The sequence below is a fragment of the Aquarana catesbeiana genome, linkage group LG03 (genome assembly GCF_042186555.1).
Source record: "Aquarana catesbeiana isolate 2022-GZ linkage group LG03, ASM4218655v1, whole genome shotgun sequence".
NCBI lineage: Eukaryota > Metazoa > Chordata > Amphibia > Anura > Ranidae > Aquarana > Aquarana catesbeiana.
In genome coordinates this window covers 154,837,819-154,857,781 of record NC_133326.1, presented here as the reverse complement: position 1 = coordinate 154,857,781, position 19,963 = coordinate 154,837,819, and the positions used below count along the sequence as shown (strand labels likewise).

At 38.7% G+C, this 19,963-nt stretch overlaps 1 protein-coding gene across 4 annotated transcripts in view; it reads left to right on the top strand.

The window, feature by feature from the left end:
• Window positions 1-18,459, top strand: part of SFMBT2 (Scm like with four mbt domains 2) — a 254,257-nt gene extending 235,798 nt beyond the window's left edge. For all 4 annotated transcript variants that reach the window (XM_073619432.1, XM_073619433.1, XM_073619431.1 and 1 more), the window contains 5 exons: window positions 9,837-10,012; window positions 12,115-12,284; window positions 14,608-14,850; window positions 15,020-15,148; window positions 15,754-18,459. In XM_073619432.1, coding sequence (XP_073475533.1) covers window positions 9,837-10,012; window positions 12,115-12,284; window positions 14,608-14,850; window positions 15,020-15,148; window positions 15,754-15,894 — 859 coding nt within the window. In that variant the 3' untranslated portion in view covers window positions 15,895-18,459. The remainder of the gene's footprint in view (window positions 1-9,836; window positions 10,013-12,114; window positions 12,285-14,607; window positions 14,851-15,019; window positions 15,149-15,753) is intronic.
• Window positions 18,460-19,963: the final 1,504 nt, after the last annotated feature.

Genomic DNA, 19,963 nt, shown 5'->3' with positions numbered 1-19,963 from the left:
TCCCTGAAAACCCTTCTCTTTAAAGAAGCCCACCCTGCTTCTAACTAATACACTGTTTTACTTCCTCCATCAGCTCATCCCCCACAGGTATTACCTTTCATATCAATTGACCCTCCCTTTTTAGATTGTAAGCTCTAATGAGCAGAGCCCTCTGATTCCTCTTGTACCAAATTGTAATGTAACTGTAAAGTCTGCCTTAATTTTGTTAAGCGCTGGGCAAACTGTTGGCACTATATACATCCTGTATAGTAATAATAATAATAATAACACATACAGTACACTGTAATCTGTAAGATTACATTCATGTATCAAATTATTTCACCTCCCTTTTGTCCCTAGTGCTTTGTCCAGTGCCCTGCATGCAGTTTTATATTAAGTATTTAAGTGGCTGCTGAGAGTGAGGCTTTAGTCCCATGAGCGCAGTGTTTGGCACATAGGAAGGGGCGGATTACCTGTGTACCATATTAGTAATACAATTTATATTATATATACCATTTTTACTCCCTGAAAACTTGAGATTATCCGTAGCAACCAAAAAGTGTTCCTTTACGTCAAAAGTGGTTTTAGACCAGCTAGAAAACAGTGATAGTAAATTAGAACACTTACAGAATTGAGCGATAGTGATTAGTGGGGAAATTAATTTTATTATTATTATTATATTATGATTTTTTATAATTATTTATATTTATTTATTATATTATAATTTATGATTTAGTGTTTCAAAATTTATATACCCGGATACTAGACTGGACAGATTTAAGTGAGTTATTCCTAAGAATTACAGGCCTACAATATAAAACGCCAAATTTCCATGCAAAATAATGTACCGCTTTGAGCTTCAAAAATCTGACATAATCATACCGCCAGGGAGGTTAACATGGTTACGTATTCAATAAATAAATGTATTTTTAAATGCTACTAGTGCAAGTACCCAAATACATCTCTATATATCCCCACTGAAATCCCTGTGCAGCAATGTTTTGACAGTGAGGACATGAGCTAAAAGCAAATCCATCTGTCAATAATAAAGTGATGACGGTAAAAATGCTGACAGGAGAACAGTGCAGAGTGAGCAGAAGGATTATTTATCAGTGTGCTCCTTCTGCTTCAATGCATAATCAACAGGTTGGGAGTGTTTTCCCAAACTGGACTCCTGTTTCCCAGCTGGCTATGCTCCCAGCACAGATGCTGGGATCACTAAACTGGCTGCACAGGACAAAACCTTTGTCAGGTAAAACAGTACACATATATGTAATTCTATCTATTTTAACTGTACATTTAGCCACTTGCCTGGAGTTTTAACAATTAAAGAGCAATTCCACTTTCGTGAGAAAAAAATTTGCAAAAAAAAAAAGATATTGCGGATACAATTGCGACACGTCATGTTGTAATTAAACATTTCCTTTTTCAATCTGCAGAGCTGTAATTTTTTTATAAAATGCAATGCATTATGGCTACCTGGAGGCGTTCTGTATACAGATGATGTACAGAAAACCCCCCAGATATGTCATTTCCTGTTTGTGTGAACGGCTTACTGATTTTCCCAAAACTCTGCACTTAGATACAAATCAGATTTTGCCCATTCTCGGCAACAAAAAAAGTCATTTTTAGTGTGATGCTTTCCAAAGGAAACCACATCTAAAGGGATGCAGACCCAGCAGCTTTCCTCATTAGAGCCCTGCAGGTGCAGCAGCTGATTCATAATTATAAAACCACTCCCATACAAATTCATATATATCTGCATATGGACACAGACAAATAGCTATTCCTTCAGAACAACAAAAACGTATGAATCTGCAACAAAGTTTGTTAGAAAATCCCTGCAATGTACACAGATCATCCAGAGCTGGCCATAGACAGTAGATGGTCCTGCTGAACTGGCCAAGATTCGAACCTCAAGTGGGCAAGCTGAATGTGGTACATTCAGCTAGAATGTAGTGGAATGCACTAATGGCTAGAAGGTAGCCACTATCAAAAATCATTGTCTTTTCCCAGCGAGGAGGAGAGCTTCCCCCACCTGCCCCCGAACCCTGCCCCCACCCCCCCCCCGGGAGCACACAATTGCTCACTAGAAGGGATTGCCCTGTCAGCACTGTCTGTGTTGATGAGGGAATCGTGCAAATTTCTTTCCTGCAACCCGTGGTTGTGGGAAAGAAGTTTGCACCGTCTATGTCCGGCCTTACTCTTTAAATGGTATGCAAATGGGATGGGTACAGGCTGGAACTCCAGCTGTCCTAGTTAATTGTAACCAGTCTGTTTAGAAAGAACTATTTTACAGAGATGACCAGACTCTCTTCTTTGCCAAATCTCTGAAGCATTTTATTATTATTTGCATCCATGTACAGTCATTAAAGTTTTATGTTTGCCACTGCAGGATTTTGTAAATAACCTAATGCCTCGCAATCCCATATGGGTGATATTAGGATTTGTCAGGGAAGCTAATTAAACTAATTTGCCATGACCTATTCTTAATGAAACACTTCTGATTACTGCTAATAATGCTATTTCTTAATAGGTGTTTCTAGTCCATATCCTTTAATAGGATTTAGGTATCTTATCTGTGATTTACTCATCTGTGATCCTTTGCTTGCAATATTGTTTTACAGTTGTCATGACTTAACTATTCTTGTTGAGACCTTTTGAAACATTGCCAGAACTACGTTTTATGATGCACTTATTGAAAACGGCCCTGTTAATTAATTTTACCTTTTATAGGAAACATTTTAATGTGAAGGAATGATGACAGATTTACAGTATTATGTAGTGTTCTACATTCTGTTTATTGTGAATGGATTAAACATTGTTTTAGCAGATTATATACCACAAAAAGAGAATTAAACAATATAAAGTCTAATTATAAGGCCCCTTTCACACGGACGGATAGAATGGTGCTTTTAGCTGCGGATTTTCTAATTTTCTACCACAGCTAAAAGCACACAATGCTTTCCTATGGCCCCATTCACACACTGCATTTAGCTGTGAATTAGATACATGTGGTTCTGTGCGGATAGAAAAAATAGAATTGACTGCGTCTAGGAGCGATTTAGCACAGCTATCCGCACATAACCACAGGTAATCGCAGTGCACTGTGTCAGCTGCGGATAACAGCGCCGAGCTGCTCATCAGGAAAGGAAAAATGATTTTTCCTTTCCCAATGAGCGACAAGCATGGGGATCCGACTCGCCAATGCCTGGCACTGTTTGGTATGAATCTTGAGGGGGAACTCCACGCCAAATTTTAAATTAAAAAAATGGCGTGGGTTCCCCCCCAGGGGCATACCAGGCCCTTTGGTCTGGTATGGATTTTAAGAGGAACCCCTACGCCGAAAAAAACGGCGTGGGGTCCCCCCAAAGTCCATACCAGACCCTTATCCGAGCACGCAACCCGATCGGTCAGGAAAGGGGGTGTGGACGGGCGAGCGCCCCCCCCCTGAGCTGTACCAGGCCGCATGCCCTCAGCATGGGGGGTGGGTGCTTTGGGGGAGGGGGCACCTTGTGCCCATGTTGATGAGGACAAGGGCCTCTTCCCGACAACCCTGGCCGTAGGTTGTCGGGGTCTGCGGGCGGGGGGCTTATCGGAATCCGGGAGCCCCCTTTACACGACGCTCTCTCCGGCTGGAATGCACTCTGGGCGCTCCGCTCTGACTTATATAGGCGGTGACCCGCCCCTTTATGCCGTCACAGTCCCTGGGCATGCTAGGACTGTGACGTTTTAGGGGGCGTGGTCATCACATAGGGTGGGGGGCCGGGATCTGGGGGCCCCCTTATTAAAGGGGGCTCCCAGATTCCGATAAGCCCCCCGCCCGCAGACCCCGACAACCAACGGCCAGGGTTGTCGGGAAGAGGCCCTTGTCCTCATCAACATGGGGACAAGGTGCTTTGGGGTGGGGGGGCCGCAGGGCGCCCCTCCCCCAAAGCACCCACCCCCCATGTTGAGGGCATGTGGCCTGGTAAGGCTCAGGAAGGGGGGGCGCTCGCCCGTCCCAACCCCCTTTCCTGACCGACCAGGCTGCGTGCTCGGATAAGGGTCTGGTATGGATTTTGGGGGGGGGACCCCACGCCATTTTTTCGGCGTAGGGGTTCCTCTTAAAATCCATACCAGACCGAAGGGCCTGGTATGCCCCTGTGGGGGAACCCACACCATTTTTTTATTCAAAATTTGGCGTGGAGTTCCCCCTCAAGATTCATACCAAACAGTGCGAGTCGGCACCCTGTCGGGTTGCCATGGAAATGGCAAACCGCAGCCAAACGCAACCGCAGCTAATCGCACTGTGCAAATGCAGCTGATCGCAGTGCCTGGAGTCTTGAACTCCACCGGAAAAAAATCATGCTTTTATCTGCGGCAGAATAGCCGTCCATGTGAAAGGCGCCTAAAGAAGTAACTAAACATGTAACTGAAACATGTATGTTCAGTATGTGAACTGTTTTAAAGTGAACCTAGCATCAGAATTTTTTTTTACCCTGATGAGTGCATGTCCAGTTCAAATATGTTACTAAGCTTTGGCAGCCAATATGGGTTCTTTAAAGCAACACACATTAAACTTGTTATACACGTTAAATGTGCATCTGGTACCACAACACACTGGTGTAAAAGGGCCTTACAGGTAATCATTACCTCTCATAGAATATCATGTGATATACTTTTTATGCTTTTCTTATCTGAATGACAACACCATTTTAGTTCAGGCATCAACCATGTTCAGCATCTTCCTGGACTGAGATGCTGGCTCAGAGACAAAGCTATTAATTTAATCCTGGTGCCTTTGCAGGTCTTTCATAAATTACGTAGTTTAATAGTTATGTTAAAAAAAAGACACAGGTCTATCCACTTCAACCAATGTTTAACAAAGCCTCTCACCTTTTGACTTGCTACAAAATTATACTGTACAGCCAGACTGATCGCAGAAAGAGAGGAGACTGAGGAAATGTAGCGTTTTGGAACAATTATATGGTTGCAGTATTATGTGACATTACTGGTGAAGTTGCTCTAGCTCAGGGGTCTCAAACTGGTGGCCCTCTAGCTGTTGCAGAGCTATAATTTCCATGAGGCATTGCAAGGCTGACGGTTACAAGCCTGACTCCCATAGGCAGAGGCATGATGGGACTTGTAGTTCCGCAACAGTGCAACTGCACTTGCAAACTGCACAGTCTACTTGATTTTAGTAAATCACCCCCCCCCCCCAATCCCCCAATGTCTTAATCCATAGGCTGTTGGCATATGAAGGGTCTTTGAAAAACAAAACTACTGCACATATCAGTAGTTTAAAAAAAAAAAAAACTATTTAATGCCTTATTTTTAAAGCTACTATACACAAAATATAATTAATGTTTAAAGCCTGTTTGTAATGTACAGTATTATAAATAATTATAAAAAAAATTTACAACATATGTAACCACGGTGTGCTGGGAGCTTAGCTTATGTGTTTTCTAAAATATTTTCTTCTTGTCATAAGATGAAATATAACCTAACAATTCACTGGAGGTGTTGGAGTAGGGGCAAAAAAAAAAAAAAATCACATGACACTTTATAAATATGCCTAAGCAAAATAACCTAGCTGGGTTCATACTAAGTACAAAGGCAGCGATTTATAAAACTAAGGTGTTGGGTTTTTATGTTGAATGTGTAAATACAAACCTGTAAAAACTTTAGTTCCATGCTTCAATTCGTTAATACTAGGATGAGCAAACATTTTTATAGTGATGCAAATGTGTGATTTAGTTTCAATTCCACCTCTATGAAGCCCTTTATTACACTCTATATCTATATTAAATAGATTCAAAATCATTTTACTGAATCACATTGCATAGTGTAAGGAGCTTATAATCTGGGTAGGGTTTATTGAGTAAATTCTAATCTCCTAGCAACCCTAAAAAGATCATTTACTAAGCCTTGAAGTGACCATTTTCAGCTAAAACTGCAGCTCACTTAATTGTCTTAAGAAAAACAGGAAATAGCAACCAGTAAAAGGTGTGGCAACATTCAGTTTATAATGAAATTGTTTTACTGTAAAGGAAGCTAAGTTATATCTAGTAACTTTTTTTTAAATTATGTTTCTGTTAGTTATGTTTGAAAAGACAAATATGAAGGTATGCATACAATGAGTTTACAATGGACTATTACATAATATTAATTTTAGAACTACTCCATACTAGAGATGAGCTTCAAGTTCGACTCGAACATCGAGTGTTTGCCCGTTTGCCCAACAGCAAATTTTATGGGGCATTTGCAGCAAATTCAAGCACCCCATAATGTACTGCAAGACCGCAGTGCATTGCTGTATGATGATTGGCCAAAGCATACACCTGACCTGCATGCTTTGGCCAATCACAGTACGCTCCTCAGCGAGAGCCATAATTGGCCAAAGGCAGGGTGCCTTTGGCCAATCATGGCTCAGGGGGACTAAGTCCATGCCCCACACTATATAAGGCTGCTAACAACAGCGCCCATATAGTGCGTTATAGTGGACATATATATATATATATATATATATATATATATATATATATATATATATACTCTGCATTCAGTGTAGCCTATATATATAGTGTAAACTCTATATTCAGTCAGTACAGGCAGTGTATTTGATATAATATATATATATATATATATATATATATATTTAGTCAGACTAGTGTGTGTGTATATATATTTTCTGCATTCAGCGTAGCATATATATACAGTGCATTCAGCGGTGTACAGTTTCTAATACAATGCAGGCAGTACACAGTATATAAAACAGTGTAGCGCGGTGTTAAAAAAAAAATACCCATCATGTCCGTAAGGCCTCCAAGGAGTGGCAGATGCTCACAGGCCACTAAAAGAGGGCAAGCAGCCTCTGAAATAATATTTAACAGCAGGGACTGTTCCTGCACCCAACAAGAGTAACTGTGAGGTGTTACAGTGTTCTGGCACCACCAACAACATCTAAGGCCCAGACTATATAGTGCAGTCTGTATAGTATATATATTGCAGTTCAGAGTATATAGTGCAGTCCGTATAGTATATATACTGCAGTTCAGAGTATATAGTGCACTCAGTGCAGTATATATAACACAGTGCAGGGTATATAGTGCAGTGTACAATATATAATATAGTGTATTGAAGTGGTTAAGGGGAACCCTATGACAGAATTAAGAAAAAAAACGGCATGGGTTCCCCCCGTCTGTACCAGGCCCTTTGAGTCTGGTATAGATTTGGGGGGGGGACCCTCGTGCCATTTTTAAAAAAAATTGGGCATGGAGTTCACCTTGATATCAAGACTGGGGGGGACCCACGCTGTTTTTTTAAATGATTTTTTATGCATATTTCCGGGATCTGACAGCCGTGAGCAATTTTAAATTACATTTTAAATTACATTTTTTCCTTGTCATATTGCTGTGGAATTTTTCTAAACATGGGGAAAATGTGCTACTTTACCGGCATACTAAGGGGACCCCCTAGGCACGATATTTAAAGGAATATTTCATTTTTATTGTTTCACTTTAAGCATTCTTAAAATCACTGCTCCTGAAAAAACGTCCGTTTTAAAAACTTTTTTTTTTTTTGCATTGATACCTGTCCCCTGGGACAGTATCCGGGTCCCCAAACCGTTTTTATGCCAATAACTTAAGCCTTTAAAATTAGTACTTTTGATTTTTCACATTCATGTCCCATAGACTTTAACAGTGTTCGCATGTTTTCACAAATTTTTTGCAAACTGAACAGGGGGGGGGGTGTTTGGCTCATCCCTAGTCTATACTATTGGAGAGATGTATAGAAAGAGCAGAGAATGTTATGTTATGGTATCTGCAATGTGCAATGAGGAACCAGCATGATCTGTACTCCATGGGAATGAACAGGGAGGGCACAAATGTATCATACAGCTGACGGCTATGAAAAAAACCCACAACTACAGAGAAGGATAGATGCACATGCTCACACCAGAAAAAAAAAAATTTGAGGAAGACGCTGTGCCTCGAAACATGTCATCTTGGAGACTGTCCGTGTCTATTGGTACTGTAGGCTCCAAATACATGGATGAAGACTTCCTGTCTAGCAGTGATGTACTTCCAGCCTGGGCATCCTTGTCAGCTTGCATGCGCTCAAATCCATCCTTCTCTGCTGATTTTTTCATAACTGTCATCTGTATGATACATTTGTGCCCCCCCCCCCCGTTCATTCCCATGGAGTACAGATCATTGCACACTGCACATGCCACAGTAAGAACCTTAATAGTGATTATAGGATGAAGTGTTATCATTCTTTTTGTTAATTTATTTTTTATCATTTTATTGAATAATGCACGTATTTGGACTTTAGAGCAAGATTGGACATTGACTTTTATTATAATACTGCCACCATCATAGCACAACTCTCACTGGGTCATGTGTGGCTCAGGATCGATGCCATAATGGACAATTGAGGCTATATATTTTTTTTGTACATACTTTGCCATTATTTCTGACATTACACACAAAGTCCTTGCACTGTGTTCATGTGTCCTTTATCTTCTGGGTTAAATGATGTCTGTTATGGGGTATGTTGTTTAAACTTATCTCTGTTCATGATGAATCTGTACACGCTGAAGTGCTTATTATAACAATACAGCACAAAGAGTTATAGAAGACAATTTACTAAAGGCAAACAGGCCATTCACTTTGCAAGGGAAGTTACCCAAGAGTTTAGTGAATGAGGTGAAGCTCTGCTGACTTTCATCCTCCGATCATTTGCAAGCAAAAATGCTGTATTTTTTTCCTTTTACGTAACTGGGTATTCTTTGCAAAGTGAAACTTCACCACATTCACTAACCTCTCAGGCAATTTCCCCTGCAAGGTACAGTTTTCCTTGCAGATGGAGCAGCCATTTGTCTTTAGTATTAAACCCCATTATGTGCAAAGTACAATCAATTAGATTAAGTTTTCTTTAGCCTGTCCAGTAGTAATAATTTGTCTACTATGGGTTACTGCACTTTGCACAGCTCCATTGCTCCTTAAAGTGGTTGTAAAGGCAGAAGGTTTTAATGCATTTTTTACATTAAGATAAAAAAAAACTTCTGTGTGCAGCTGCCCCCTTTAGCCCCCCAATACTTACCTGAGCTCCCTTTCAATCCAGCGATGTTGCACGAGAGCTACGAAGTCTGGGGACTCACGCTCCTGATTGGCTAAGACACAGCAGTGGATGCCATTGGCTCCCGCCGCTGTCAATCAAAGTCAGTGAGCCAATGAGGAGATAGAGGGAGCGAGGCCGGGCCGCGGCTCCGTGTCTGAATGGACACACAGAGCAGTGGCTTGGGTGCCCCCATAGCAAGCTGCTCGCTGTGAGGACACTCAGCAGAAGGGAGGGGCCAAGAGCGCCAGAGAAGGACCCGAGAAGAGGAGAATCAGGGCTGCTCTGTGCAAAACCACTACACAGAACAGCTAAGTATAACATGTTTGTTATTTTTATATAAAAAATAAAACGAGATGTTAGTATCACTTTAAGCTGCCTAGCTGGATAAGTCTGATACTTTTTACAACCTGTTTGTATCATTCATCAAGCTCTTGTTACGTGAAGAACTATGGTTTGCAGGTGCAGCACCGATGCTGTTAATCATCAAGAGGTGATTGCTGATTTGTAAGTAATACATTGTAATCAAGAAATATAATCAACGAAAATGGCCCTAGAGTTACAGAACCAGTTTTTTTTTCTTATCAATTGTGCTGCTATATGTAATCTCTGTAAAGCAGCCTAGGGATCTGAAATAGAACTGGCAATTATGTGAAATCCCAGCCACGTGAAAATGAGTCTCGAGAGAATTGCATGCAGGTGTGATTGTAGAGAATGTATACTCAGCATTTCATGTCTGTTTTCACCTGCAGATATAAAGGGAAAACCTACAGGGCAACTGTGAAGATCATCCGCACATCAGACCAAGTGTCAGATTTCTGCCGGAAAGTCTGTGCAAAACTGGAATGTTGTCCCAATTTGTTTAGTTCCGTGCTGGTCACTGATGTGTGCCCTGAAAACTGCTCCGTACACACAAAAACCAAATACAGTGAGTACAACGGAATGTATATGGAATCACACAGTACAGTCAATTCTAATGTAAAGAGGGCTGTTTATTTCTGGATTACTGTTCAGAATCAATTTATTATTCCCAGCTGTGTAACAGGTGCATTAACACAACAAACAATTACAGTCACGGGAAACTAGTTCTTTTTTATTGACTTTGGATAACTAGCTAAATCTTGTTTTCAATGAAATACTTGCTGAGTAATGTAGTTGTCATTCTGGGGACATACCAGCTTTCATTAGCCATTTATAGTTCCTGCCATACAGTTCAATAGGATTAGTGTTGTGGTTTAGACTCATTATAAGAAACGTTATGGTACGTTATTCAATAAACAGTGCAGGAAGCTAAACATAACATACCACAGCCAATCACATCTCAGTTTACTGGAGTCAGACCAGTAAAAGATGATGTTTAATGCAGAGATGAATTGGTTGGGTTGCTATAGATACCGTTCTTTGCTCCATGCTTCATTTAGTATTATGAAAAAGCTGGTAATGTTTAAAACTAAAATGAAACATGACTGTACTTCTGGTGCTACTATGTTAAAGCAAGCCTGCTAACCATTTTTCTTGCCTGTTATTTAATATTACAATTGGGTTAAAAAAATATGGGAACATGGCTACAGCATAGTAGTGAAGAAGTAGTCTTGCTAAGCTCCCAGGCCATGCAACCTTTTTTGCCTGATCACTAGCATTTATACAAACAACATCATTTTCTCTCAAACTGAGATGGCAATCAGGAGGAAGACAAATGTCCTTCCTGTGTCTTATTCAGAACCAGCTATGGACTGTTACTGACTCCATAGCAATCCTCCATTCTGGGGCCAGCGGCACCCAAAGAACACACAAAACTGAGACCTGCAGCCGAGATCCTGCCTTCTAATCAGGTGACCATTCATGGCAGCACCATGTTACCCACTCTATCCCTTCTACAGTAAGTGATCTATTGGCAGGCCAACCATTCTTTCCCTCATTCTAATTCAAGCACAGCTAGGAAGAAAATGACTGGGAATTCCCATATCGCTTAATTAGCACTCAGTCAAGTGCTCAGTCACTCAGTCGAAGGCAGTATGCACCATTAGTGCATACTGGACCTCTCCACTGCACCTCAATGGTGTACATTGTCACATGCACATTGCTCCCAATCTGTTCACATGACAGCTATCATTAGTGATTACCATAGTGATTTCTTGTCCATTTTTGCTTTTGATTGTGGAAAACACATCTATTTTTGTTCCTTATTTTCTTCTCTCTCCTAAAGCCTTTACAAGTTAACTATCTGACTGTCTCAGTTGTACAAACCAAATAAATTGATTTCAGTAAAATTTTCTTTAACAAAAAGTACTATCTCTCCTTGTGACCTACACCTACCTTTTGTAGTGCCTGAATATGCTTTGAAATATGAAGTTGCTCATTAAAAAATATGAAGTTGCTCATTAAAAAATTTTAAATTGATTTTTAACATTTTCCAGCTACATTTTTACATGTAAGAGTGTGGTAGTCATTGAATCCCAAGGAATGAATCTTTGCAAGCCTATGCACTGCACTGGCATTTATTTTATGGCATATGTGTGATAATATTGCCCATGATATTTGGATCATGAGCTGTGTTATGTGTTTGTTTTAGCACCTGTTCTTCTATAAGGTAGCACAGTGCTCATATAGCATCAGTACCCTTGCTTTTTACAATGTGTTGAAAGTGAAATTCCATGAGACCTGCTAAGTTTTGTTTTTTTTTTTGTTACCAAAGAATTTGTTCTTCTATTCAGCCAGTCTTGTAAGCTAGACCCACCTACCAAACACAACAGTCAATGGCACTTCCACTGCAGTAACAGTATGGTTTGATGAGGTACACTTCCATTTATTGTTGAATGGACAATAAAGGAGTAAGAGCACAATAATGGGGTTATCCTTCTTACTCTGCTCCCTCTTCCTTTTAGCATGTTCATTGCTATACAGGGGATTATAAAAGGCTGATAGCAAGACAAAGTATGATTCAGTGAGTGCATTTATTGCTGTATTAATCCATTACATGTTATTTGTTTTATGTCTATCTCACTATGAACCCTTTTTTTTGTTACCTAGCTTATTATTATGGAAAACGGAAAAAAATATCTAAACTACCAGTTGGACAACCCAGTTTAGATGACAATCAAACCAAACCAGTAAGGAGAAGAAAAAAAAGGAAATCGATTTTTGTACAGAAAAAGAGACGGACTTCAGTGGTTGATGTCAGTCCTGTTGGGTCAGCTGAGGTATGAATTATGCATGAAGCTGTGCATTTCTGAGTTTCTTTTATCTACCACTTTTCTAGTATGCTCTTTATAGTACTGACAATTATTTTGATAGATTGCATAATATCGTTTCTTTATCCTAAATGATTGTTTCATCCAAGAAGTAATGTTTAAAATGTAGATAGTTCTTCTTTTAGATGTAGATTATTATGTATCTCCATAATACAGATATCCCTGTAACAGTGTTTTTGTTCTTTTACACCCACCTTAGAGTTTAGGCTCTTTCTGCTCCCCTTGGGGTATTTCTAATGCTCTTGTTGCATGCTGCATAATATCAAATTACATTTTACTAACTCATGTGCAATGCTTATTCGCAGTCATGGGCTAAAATTATTATTAGCTATAAATTATTACGTGGTTTGGCTTTCAACAGCTAGTATATTCTGAGGTATTGAGTCTGTGTAGAATATTAACTATGTAGCCAAATTATATGGTAAATTACAATTTTCCAAATAACCATCACGCACCTAAATTGTCCATAAATTAACACCTTTATTAACACTTTTAATTATATGGAGTCCATGCAGCGTGAAAAAATGAGTTTTCTCTAGCATTATTAGACAGGGACACTTGTTTTGACTGCCCAACCATTAAAGGGGTTGTAAACCCTCATGGTTTTTAACCTTAATGCATTCTATGCATTAAGGTGAAAAAACCTTCTGTAGTGCAGCAGCCCCCCAGAGCCCCCTTTTACTTACCTGAACCCGATCTTTACAGCTCCAGCCACTGTCTCAGATCCTTATTGGACTGGTTGATAGCAGAAGGAGCCATTGGCTACCGCTGCTGTCAATCAAATCCAGTGACAAGGGAGCCGAGGGACGGGGCCGAGTCCTGCTGTCTGTGTCAATGGACGCAGCAGCAGGACTTGGGAGCACGCCCACATGAGCGCCCCCTTGGAAAGTGGGTCTCCAAGGGGGGCACTCAAGAAGAGGAGGAGCCAGGAGCGCTTCTGAGGGACCACAGAAGAAGAGGATAGGGGCCACTCTGTGCAAAACCCTTGCACAGAGGAGGTAAGTACACCATGTTTGTTATTTAAGAAAGAAAAAAAACAAACCTTTACAACCTCTTCAAATAATTATAGTGAATGATAATATCTTTGTCACAAGGGATGTATGATTGTATAGTGTAATGGTATACTCAGGAGTTCACTTCATCAAACATTGTACTTGTAATATATGCAAAAAAAATTACTAAGCTAAAATCTCGAGACACATAAATAGTGAAGTAATCAATCAAATCTGACTGGTAAATCTGCAATATTGTCGGGAAATAGTAATGCAGAGCCACTGAGGTTGGTTTTCTACAAGTAAAGTGGCTGTACACTTTGCAAAGGAAGTTTTGCTTGCACAAGATTGGATAATGGAATTAAACAGAGCTTCACCTTATTCACAAATTTCCTGCAAAGTGAACAGTCTATTTGCTTTAGTAAATCAACCCCACTGTGTAGACTACTAAGCAGGGAGCAGGAGCCTCCATATGAGATGAATATGTATGGTTGCCCCATGCAGACTTAGTATAACAAACTACACAATAAAGTACACACAAAAACTGGGTTTATAAAAATCCTATTTTCATGACTATTTAATTAAATCTGCTTGCTATCATATGTACATCCAAACAAACGCTATAGTTTCCACTACACAAACTATTAAGATTTTATGAATACCAACATCTTGGTTTCCCATACATACCGTATGAGCCTACTAAAGTTACCAGGCTTTACAATGCAATAATAAAACCCCAAATCCATGTTGTCATCACTATTATTTTAGGAAATATTTATTTGTAAAATGATTTCAGCAATCATTAAGCCAGCCTTTCTCAACCAGGGTTCCTCCTGAGGTTGCTAATAGTTCCTTGAGCAAGGAGAAATTTCTGCCACTTAGATAAGTTGCCACTGAAACCAATATTCTTTTTTGGCTATCTGTAAGAGGGAGATTATTCCCACTGATCACAAATGTAAGTCACATTTTCTTCTTGACCATCACACTAATGTACAGTGAGCTGTAGATGTCATTTTTAGCAGGGTTTCCCTAAGGCCAAAATAATCTTTCAAGTATTCCGCAATATTAAACAGGTTGAGAAAGGATGCATTAAGAAGTTTACATTTATCATGTTCATACAGGCAGCTGTTGTATATGCATCTGATTTGTTTTACAAGATAGGCATTTCCTAATTGAAATAAGTATTAAAATATTATAAAGTCCTTTATATTTTACATTGATTACTTTCCTCTATTGTTTTTTCTTTCTAAATCTTAATGAACTATGTAATATGTTAACAGGAGAGCATTGAAGATGATGGAGTGGAAGAAGACACAGGGAGTGAAGAAACAAGTTCTGAATTACGTGACGATCATACAGATACTTCTTCTGTTGAAGTTCCCTCTGTACGTCCAAGAAGAGCTGTAACTCTTAGGAAAAGCATAGGGTCTGAAAGGCCACCATTGGTAGAAAGAGCCAGAAGAGTTAGAAAAACACGTTCCCTCACTTTCACTGAGGAAGACAAGGCTACAAATGTGAAGAATGTAAGACTTATTTCTTTTAGTATATGGTACAATTTAGTAGGAATATTTGTAAGACTTCATTTTTTTGGGGGTTTAAATGCAACAAGGTAATTACATTGAAAAAAAAAAGAAAAATGTTTCTATTTTCAAAACAGTAATTTGCATGATATGTCGCTGTTTGTCCACACAGGAGAAGAAGCAGGAGGAGGAGGAATGTTTAATACTAGAAAGTAATCCTTTGGAGTGGACAGTAACTGATGTGGTCAAGTTTATAAAGTCTACAGATTGTGCTGCATTGGCAAAAATCTTTCAAGAACAGGTACATCAATCACTTCTCTGGAAAAACTAGTATTACATTTCTTTGCCGGGAACATTGTATCCCTAAAGTCATTCAGAAACTTTTAACTGCAAAAATTGGTGAGAAACACTTACTAATAGTAATAGGAAGTGAGATGACTTCCCAATTTACCAAGAAGGAAGATCTGATATGAAAGACTTATCATTTAGTAATTGAACTCTAAAATAATATATCACCTTTTTGCTGGATACTGTTAGGTAATTTTTTTATACTTGAACCTGAGAAGACAATTGCTCAGGTACAATTACATGTAATGATGTGTTTACTTATATAGGAATGACACAAGGTTTTTCATTTAGTTCACCTTAACCAAAATTACATGGAATTTGGGTTTAAAAAAAAGATTCATAAACATAGAAAGAGAAATAAAAATATTAGTGCTTCCAATATATCCAGTATATATAGAATATTGATTAAATTAGTACTAATAACCATTAATGTCCATAGCTCTAGTAAAGGGTATAGCTATATAAAACACATAAGCCTCAAGATTATACCTTTTAAAGGTAAAATAAGGACCACATTTTGCAGAAATCCCTAAACATTTGTTTTCTTTTCACTTACAGGACATCGATGGGCAAGCTCTGTTATTGCTGACTCTTCCCACTGTCCAAGAATGCATGGAGTTGAAACTGGGCCCAGCCATTAAGCTGTGCCATCAAATAGAAAGAGTAAAAGTGGCATTCTATGCACAATATGCTAAATAAATCCTGTGTTCTGTTTTGCTGTACCCAATTCATTACAGAAAATGTTCAGGTGAAAGCATGCATTTTTACAGAGGCAAATCAAAATGATTAAAAAAGGTTCCTACTTTTCACAAAGACACATTTATAGAAATTGCTGGCGTCTTTCCAAATAACTATGAGATCAGTCTTTGCTAGAGGCAAAAAAAACAAAAAAAAACTTTCTATCCCATATACGTTTCTAATGAACCAATTTTTTGGATCCTTGACTTTCGCCTGACTTTGGATAAAAAGGCAAATATTTTGGCACTTCTAAACTTTTAGCAAACTTTGTAATCTTTCATATTGAAAGTGTGTGGTCATTTTTACTGTGATCTGTGGCTTACCATGAAAGCTTCAATATAGCAGCCCCTTTTTACTGTCCTTGTCATTTTAATACCAATCAGTAGAAAAAATAAAGCATCTCTCTGCTGGAGATGTCCATATTTCACTGCGGAGTAATAAATTGTAGGAGGCTTCGCTTGCAGTTAAAATGCCACTAAGCCGTAAACTTAGACAGTGTGCACATAGTTAGCCGAGTGATTGAAGGATGTGCTAACATCAGGCATAATAATGGGACCACAGTACAAACAGTTGTTATTGCTACTGCTCTCATTGCAATAGTTCATTGTGACAAATAGGAGCCCTTTTAGAAAATAAACTGCTTAAGACACAGCCATTATTTCCAGCCTTGATGTAATTTTGTTTTCTGCCTGATAACACAGACCCATGCCAAGTGTCAATTTAGTTTTATATTTTTCTATAGTGCCATGTCCATTGCCTTCAGAGCTCTGGGGATTTGTGTCAGTACTCTGGTCTACAAATAGAAGCCTACACTCACAATGCATTTGTTTTATTTAATTTTAAATCATGTTTTTGAAATACTATTCAGCAAGAGAGAATAGCAAATCTAAGCAATTTTTCTGGAAAATGGTTGTATTGTGCTGAGCATTATCGACTGCACAGTCCATAGAGACCAAATACTTTTTTTATGCATGTGTGTACTCCAGATGGGAATAATTTGCTTTGTTTCTTAAGGGTTTTCTTGAAAATGTGCTAAATGTTTTAATTAAAAGGCACAAGTTTATCAGCAGCCACAGATCCAATTGTTTAATATAATAAAAAAAAAACCCTCCAGCTATTCAAACTAAACTTTATTCACCAAGTATATAGCCTGAAGGTTTGTTAAAAAGTACATTTAGAGTCAGTCTAGCCACACATGCATATTTTGTGGCCTGGTTTGTCCAGGTTAGATAAAATATGTAGTGGCTTCAACCACTAAGATGTCCAAGAGTGGTTTTAGTGAAGCCATCAATAATGTAGTAGTTTGTAGTTCTAGGCATCTGCCTGAATGTGGTCACTTACTGGTGTGGTCACCTTTAAGCTGTGAGGGAATCACCTCCACCATTTCTTTTTAATCAAATTTTAATTTCCTGGTGCTTCTCTGCAATATGTTTTGGTGCCTATTTCTGTGTACAATATGCAGGGGATACAGTTATGAATTATGGTTCTCTGTGCACATACACACCATCTGGTCTTTCTTTTTCCTTTTATAACAAAAACACAATTAAGAGAATCAGTAAGGGAGGAGGGTGATGGTCATATAAATACATATCCAAAAATGCTTTGCCGATGTTGTTAGATTATACAGCTTCTGGGTAGAAGAGAGATATAAGAAATAGCTTACTAAAATATGTATTGTCATATTTTGGAATATACTTGTATTATGGCATCTGGAATGCCATCAAGGGTCCTATTAGGCTGGCCAATGATTTCTGTTTCTTCTGTTACAATAATGAAAACACAATATTTTAAGTTGTCTTGTTCTCTAAAAAAATGCCTAATCTGTGTTTTGGAACCGTCAGTACAATCATGCACTATAACACATTGCAGGCTTGTTATTTTCAAGTGGTGACAGTTTTGTTAAATGCCTTATTGATTATTCTATTTTGTAAACATAGAAAGGAAATAGTTCCAGTGTTTAACATACATTCTACAGAAATATTGCCTGTCATTCTTTATTTTCTCATTATGTTGCTTAACTGTGGTGGCTTGTGACCATGGCTGTCTGACATGCAGTGAAGCTTAGATCTGTGCTAAGAAAAGGAATGCATTTATAAATCTAATAAGCCCTTTTAAATAAAAAATAATGTACAAAATAGTTGATACATGTGTATGGGGGTGAACTCAGCTGCTAAATTAATTAAAAAGCAGTTTGAGGAAAACGGAAATTGACTTAAATAGATTAATAAGAGAAATCACAAAAAAAAAAAAAAAAATGTAAAAGCAGTATAAATATGTTTTAACTGTTAAGAGGGTGTAACTATAGCCTAAGCAGACCATTCAACTGCTATGGGTCCCAGAAGCATAATGGGTCCAGCCCTGTATAGATACAAATTGATTTATATAGGTAAAAAAACTGTTCAGCTAATACAAGTTGGATAAAATAAATGTTTATATAATTTTGAGAACCTCTATAAAATTAGTATTTAGTATTCTGAATCGATAGGGAATTTGCCTTTTTTTGTATGAAGGAGAAACGGGGGGGGGGGGGGGGGTCTTTATGAGGCCCATTAGGATAGTTACTATCCTGCAAGTGCAGATGCATTTAAGGTAAACCTAAATCCCAGTTGAATTGGATATTTTTGTATTTTGTTTAAGTAATTCAAAAAGAAAAGTTTCAGAAAATAGGTAAATTCAGATATATATATATAATATATATATATATATACGTAATTATTTGGTCCCCTAGAGTTGCAACCAGACTTTGGGGTTCATTTACTAAAGGAGTACCCATTTTTCTTTTTCCCGTTTTCACGTCAGTCATCCAATCAAATTCCAGATTGTCACAAACCTTTCTGCAAATGGGTGTGTAATGTAAACACAGGTTTACTTGGTTTAGTGAAAAATGTTTACTAAATCATCCCCACTGTAAATGAATCAGGGGAGCTTAGCAAAAACATTTTTGTCTTACTTATAATCCTCTTCTTACAGTAAATTATAAAAATAAGTTGCAGGCTCAAAGAACTATTAGCATTTGGCAATTTGCTCAAATGGCATCCATATTTTATATTATAAGTTTCAAATAAAGTAAAAATTCTTAACAGTCACTATGAGCAACAAGTATAAAACTTCTGATTTCTTGCTGAAGTAATTTGTCTGGTTTTACCCATATATCTTCTTTGACAGTGTTTGCATGTTATATAATCCCAAATTGCTTAGCTAAAAGAAAAAAAAAACACTTGTTTTTTTTACAATACCAACATAAATACAAAATATATAAAATATACCAACAGTTGAGTACTGTGTATGCAAACACCAAGACCAACTACCGTGATTGATTCACGAATGAGATGAGAGCGTCCCTTGGTCATACACCTCCTCTTCGGAGGATGTATTTTCTGCTCTTAAGAATTACAGTCAAAGCCCAAAATAGCGTTATATGCAGTGGCCGCTGGTCCACATGGGGCGCTGCCCCCCCAGCCCGCACCATCTGTTCAGCCATGCACTGTGCACTGTGTGACACCAACAGGTCTTTAGCAGGTCTGTCACCCCCGCACAAGCATGTAACCACAACCCAAGGCCCCAATTGGCCTGTTTTATGTGCCCTCCCACCCTGCGATACCAGCGAATCAGCACTGGCTTCCGGCTTCCTGTCCAGGGCCAATCAGGACAGGGGGCGGAAGATCAGGTCAACACAGAAGTTGTGGCGCTGGGCACCAGGGGAGCCGTGATTGCTGGAGGGCTCCACCCATAGGTTGAGTGCGGATCTTGAGGGGCCCACCCACCCCCCCAAAATCTTCCAGCACCAGCCACCACTGGTTATACCAGTTCCTTAGTGACCACTGATGTATGTCTAAATAATTAATGTTATTATGTACCGGTACTTTTCTATGCTGTATTGTATGGTTCTATATCAATACAGTTTATAAGCTTAAAAAAAAATGACTGGAAAAGAAAATATGACAACAGTATAAGAATCTACACCCCCAAAATGTAATCTGTATTTTAACAATTAGTGTAACAATTTCATATATATATTTATATACTCTTT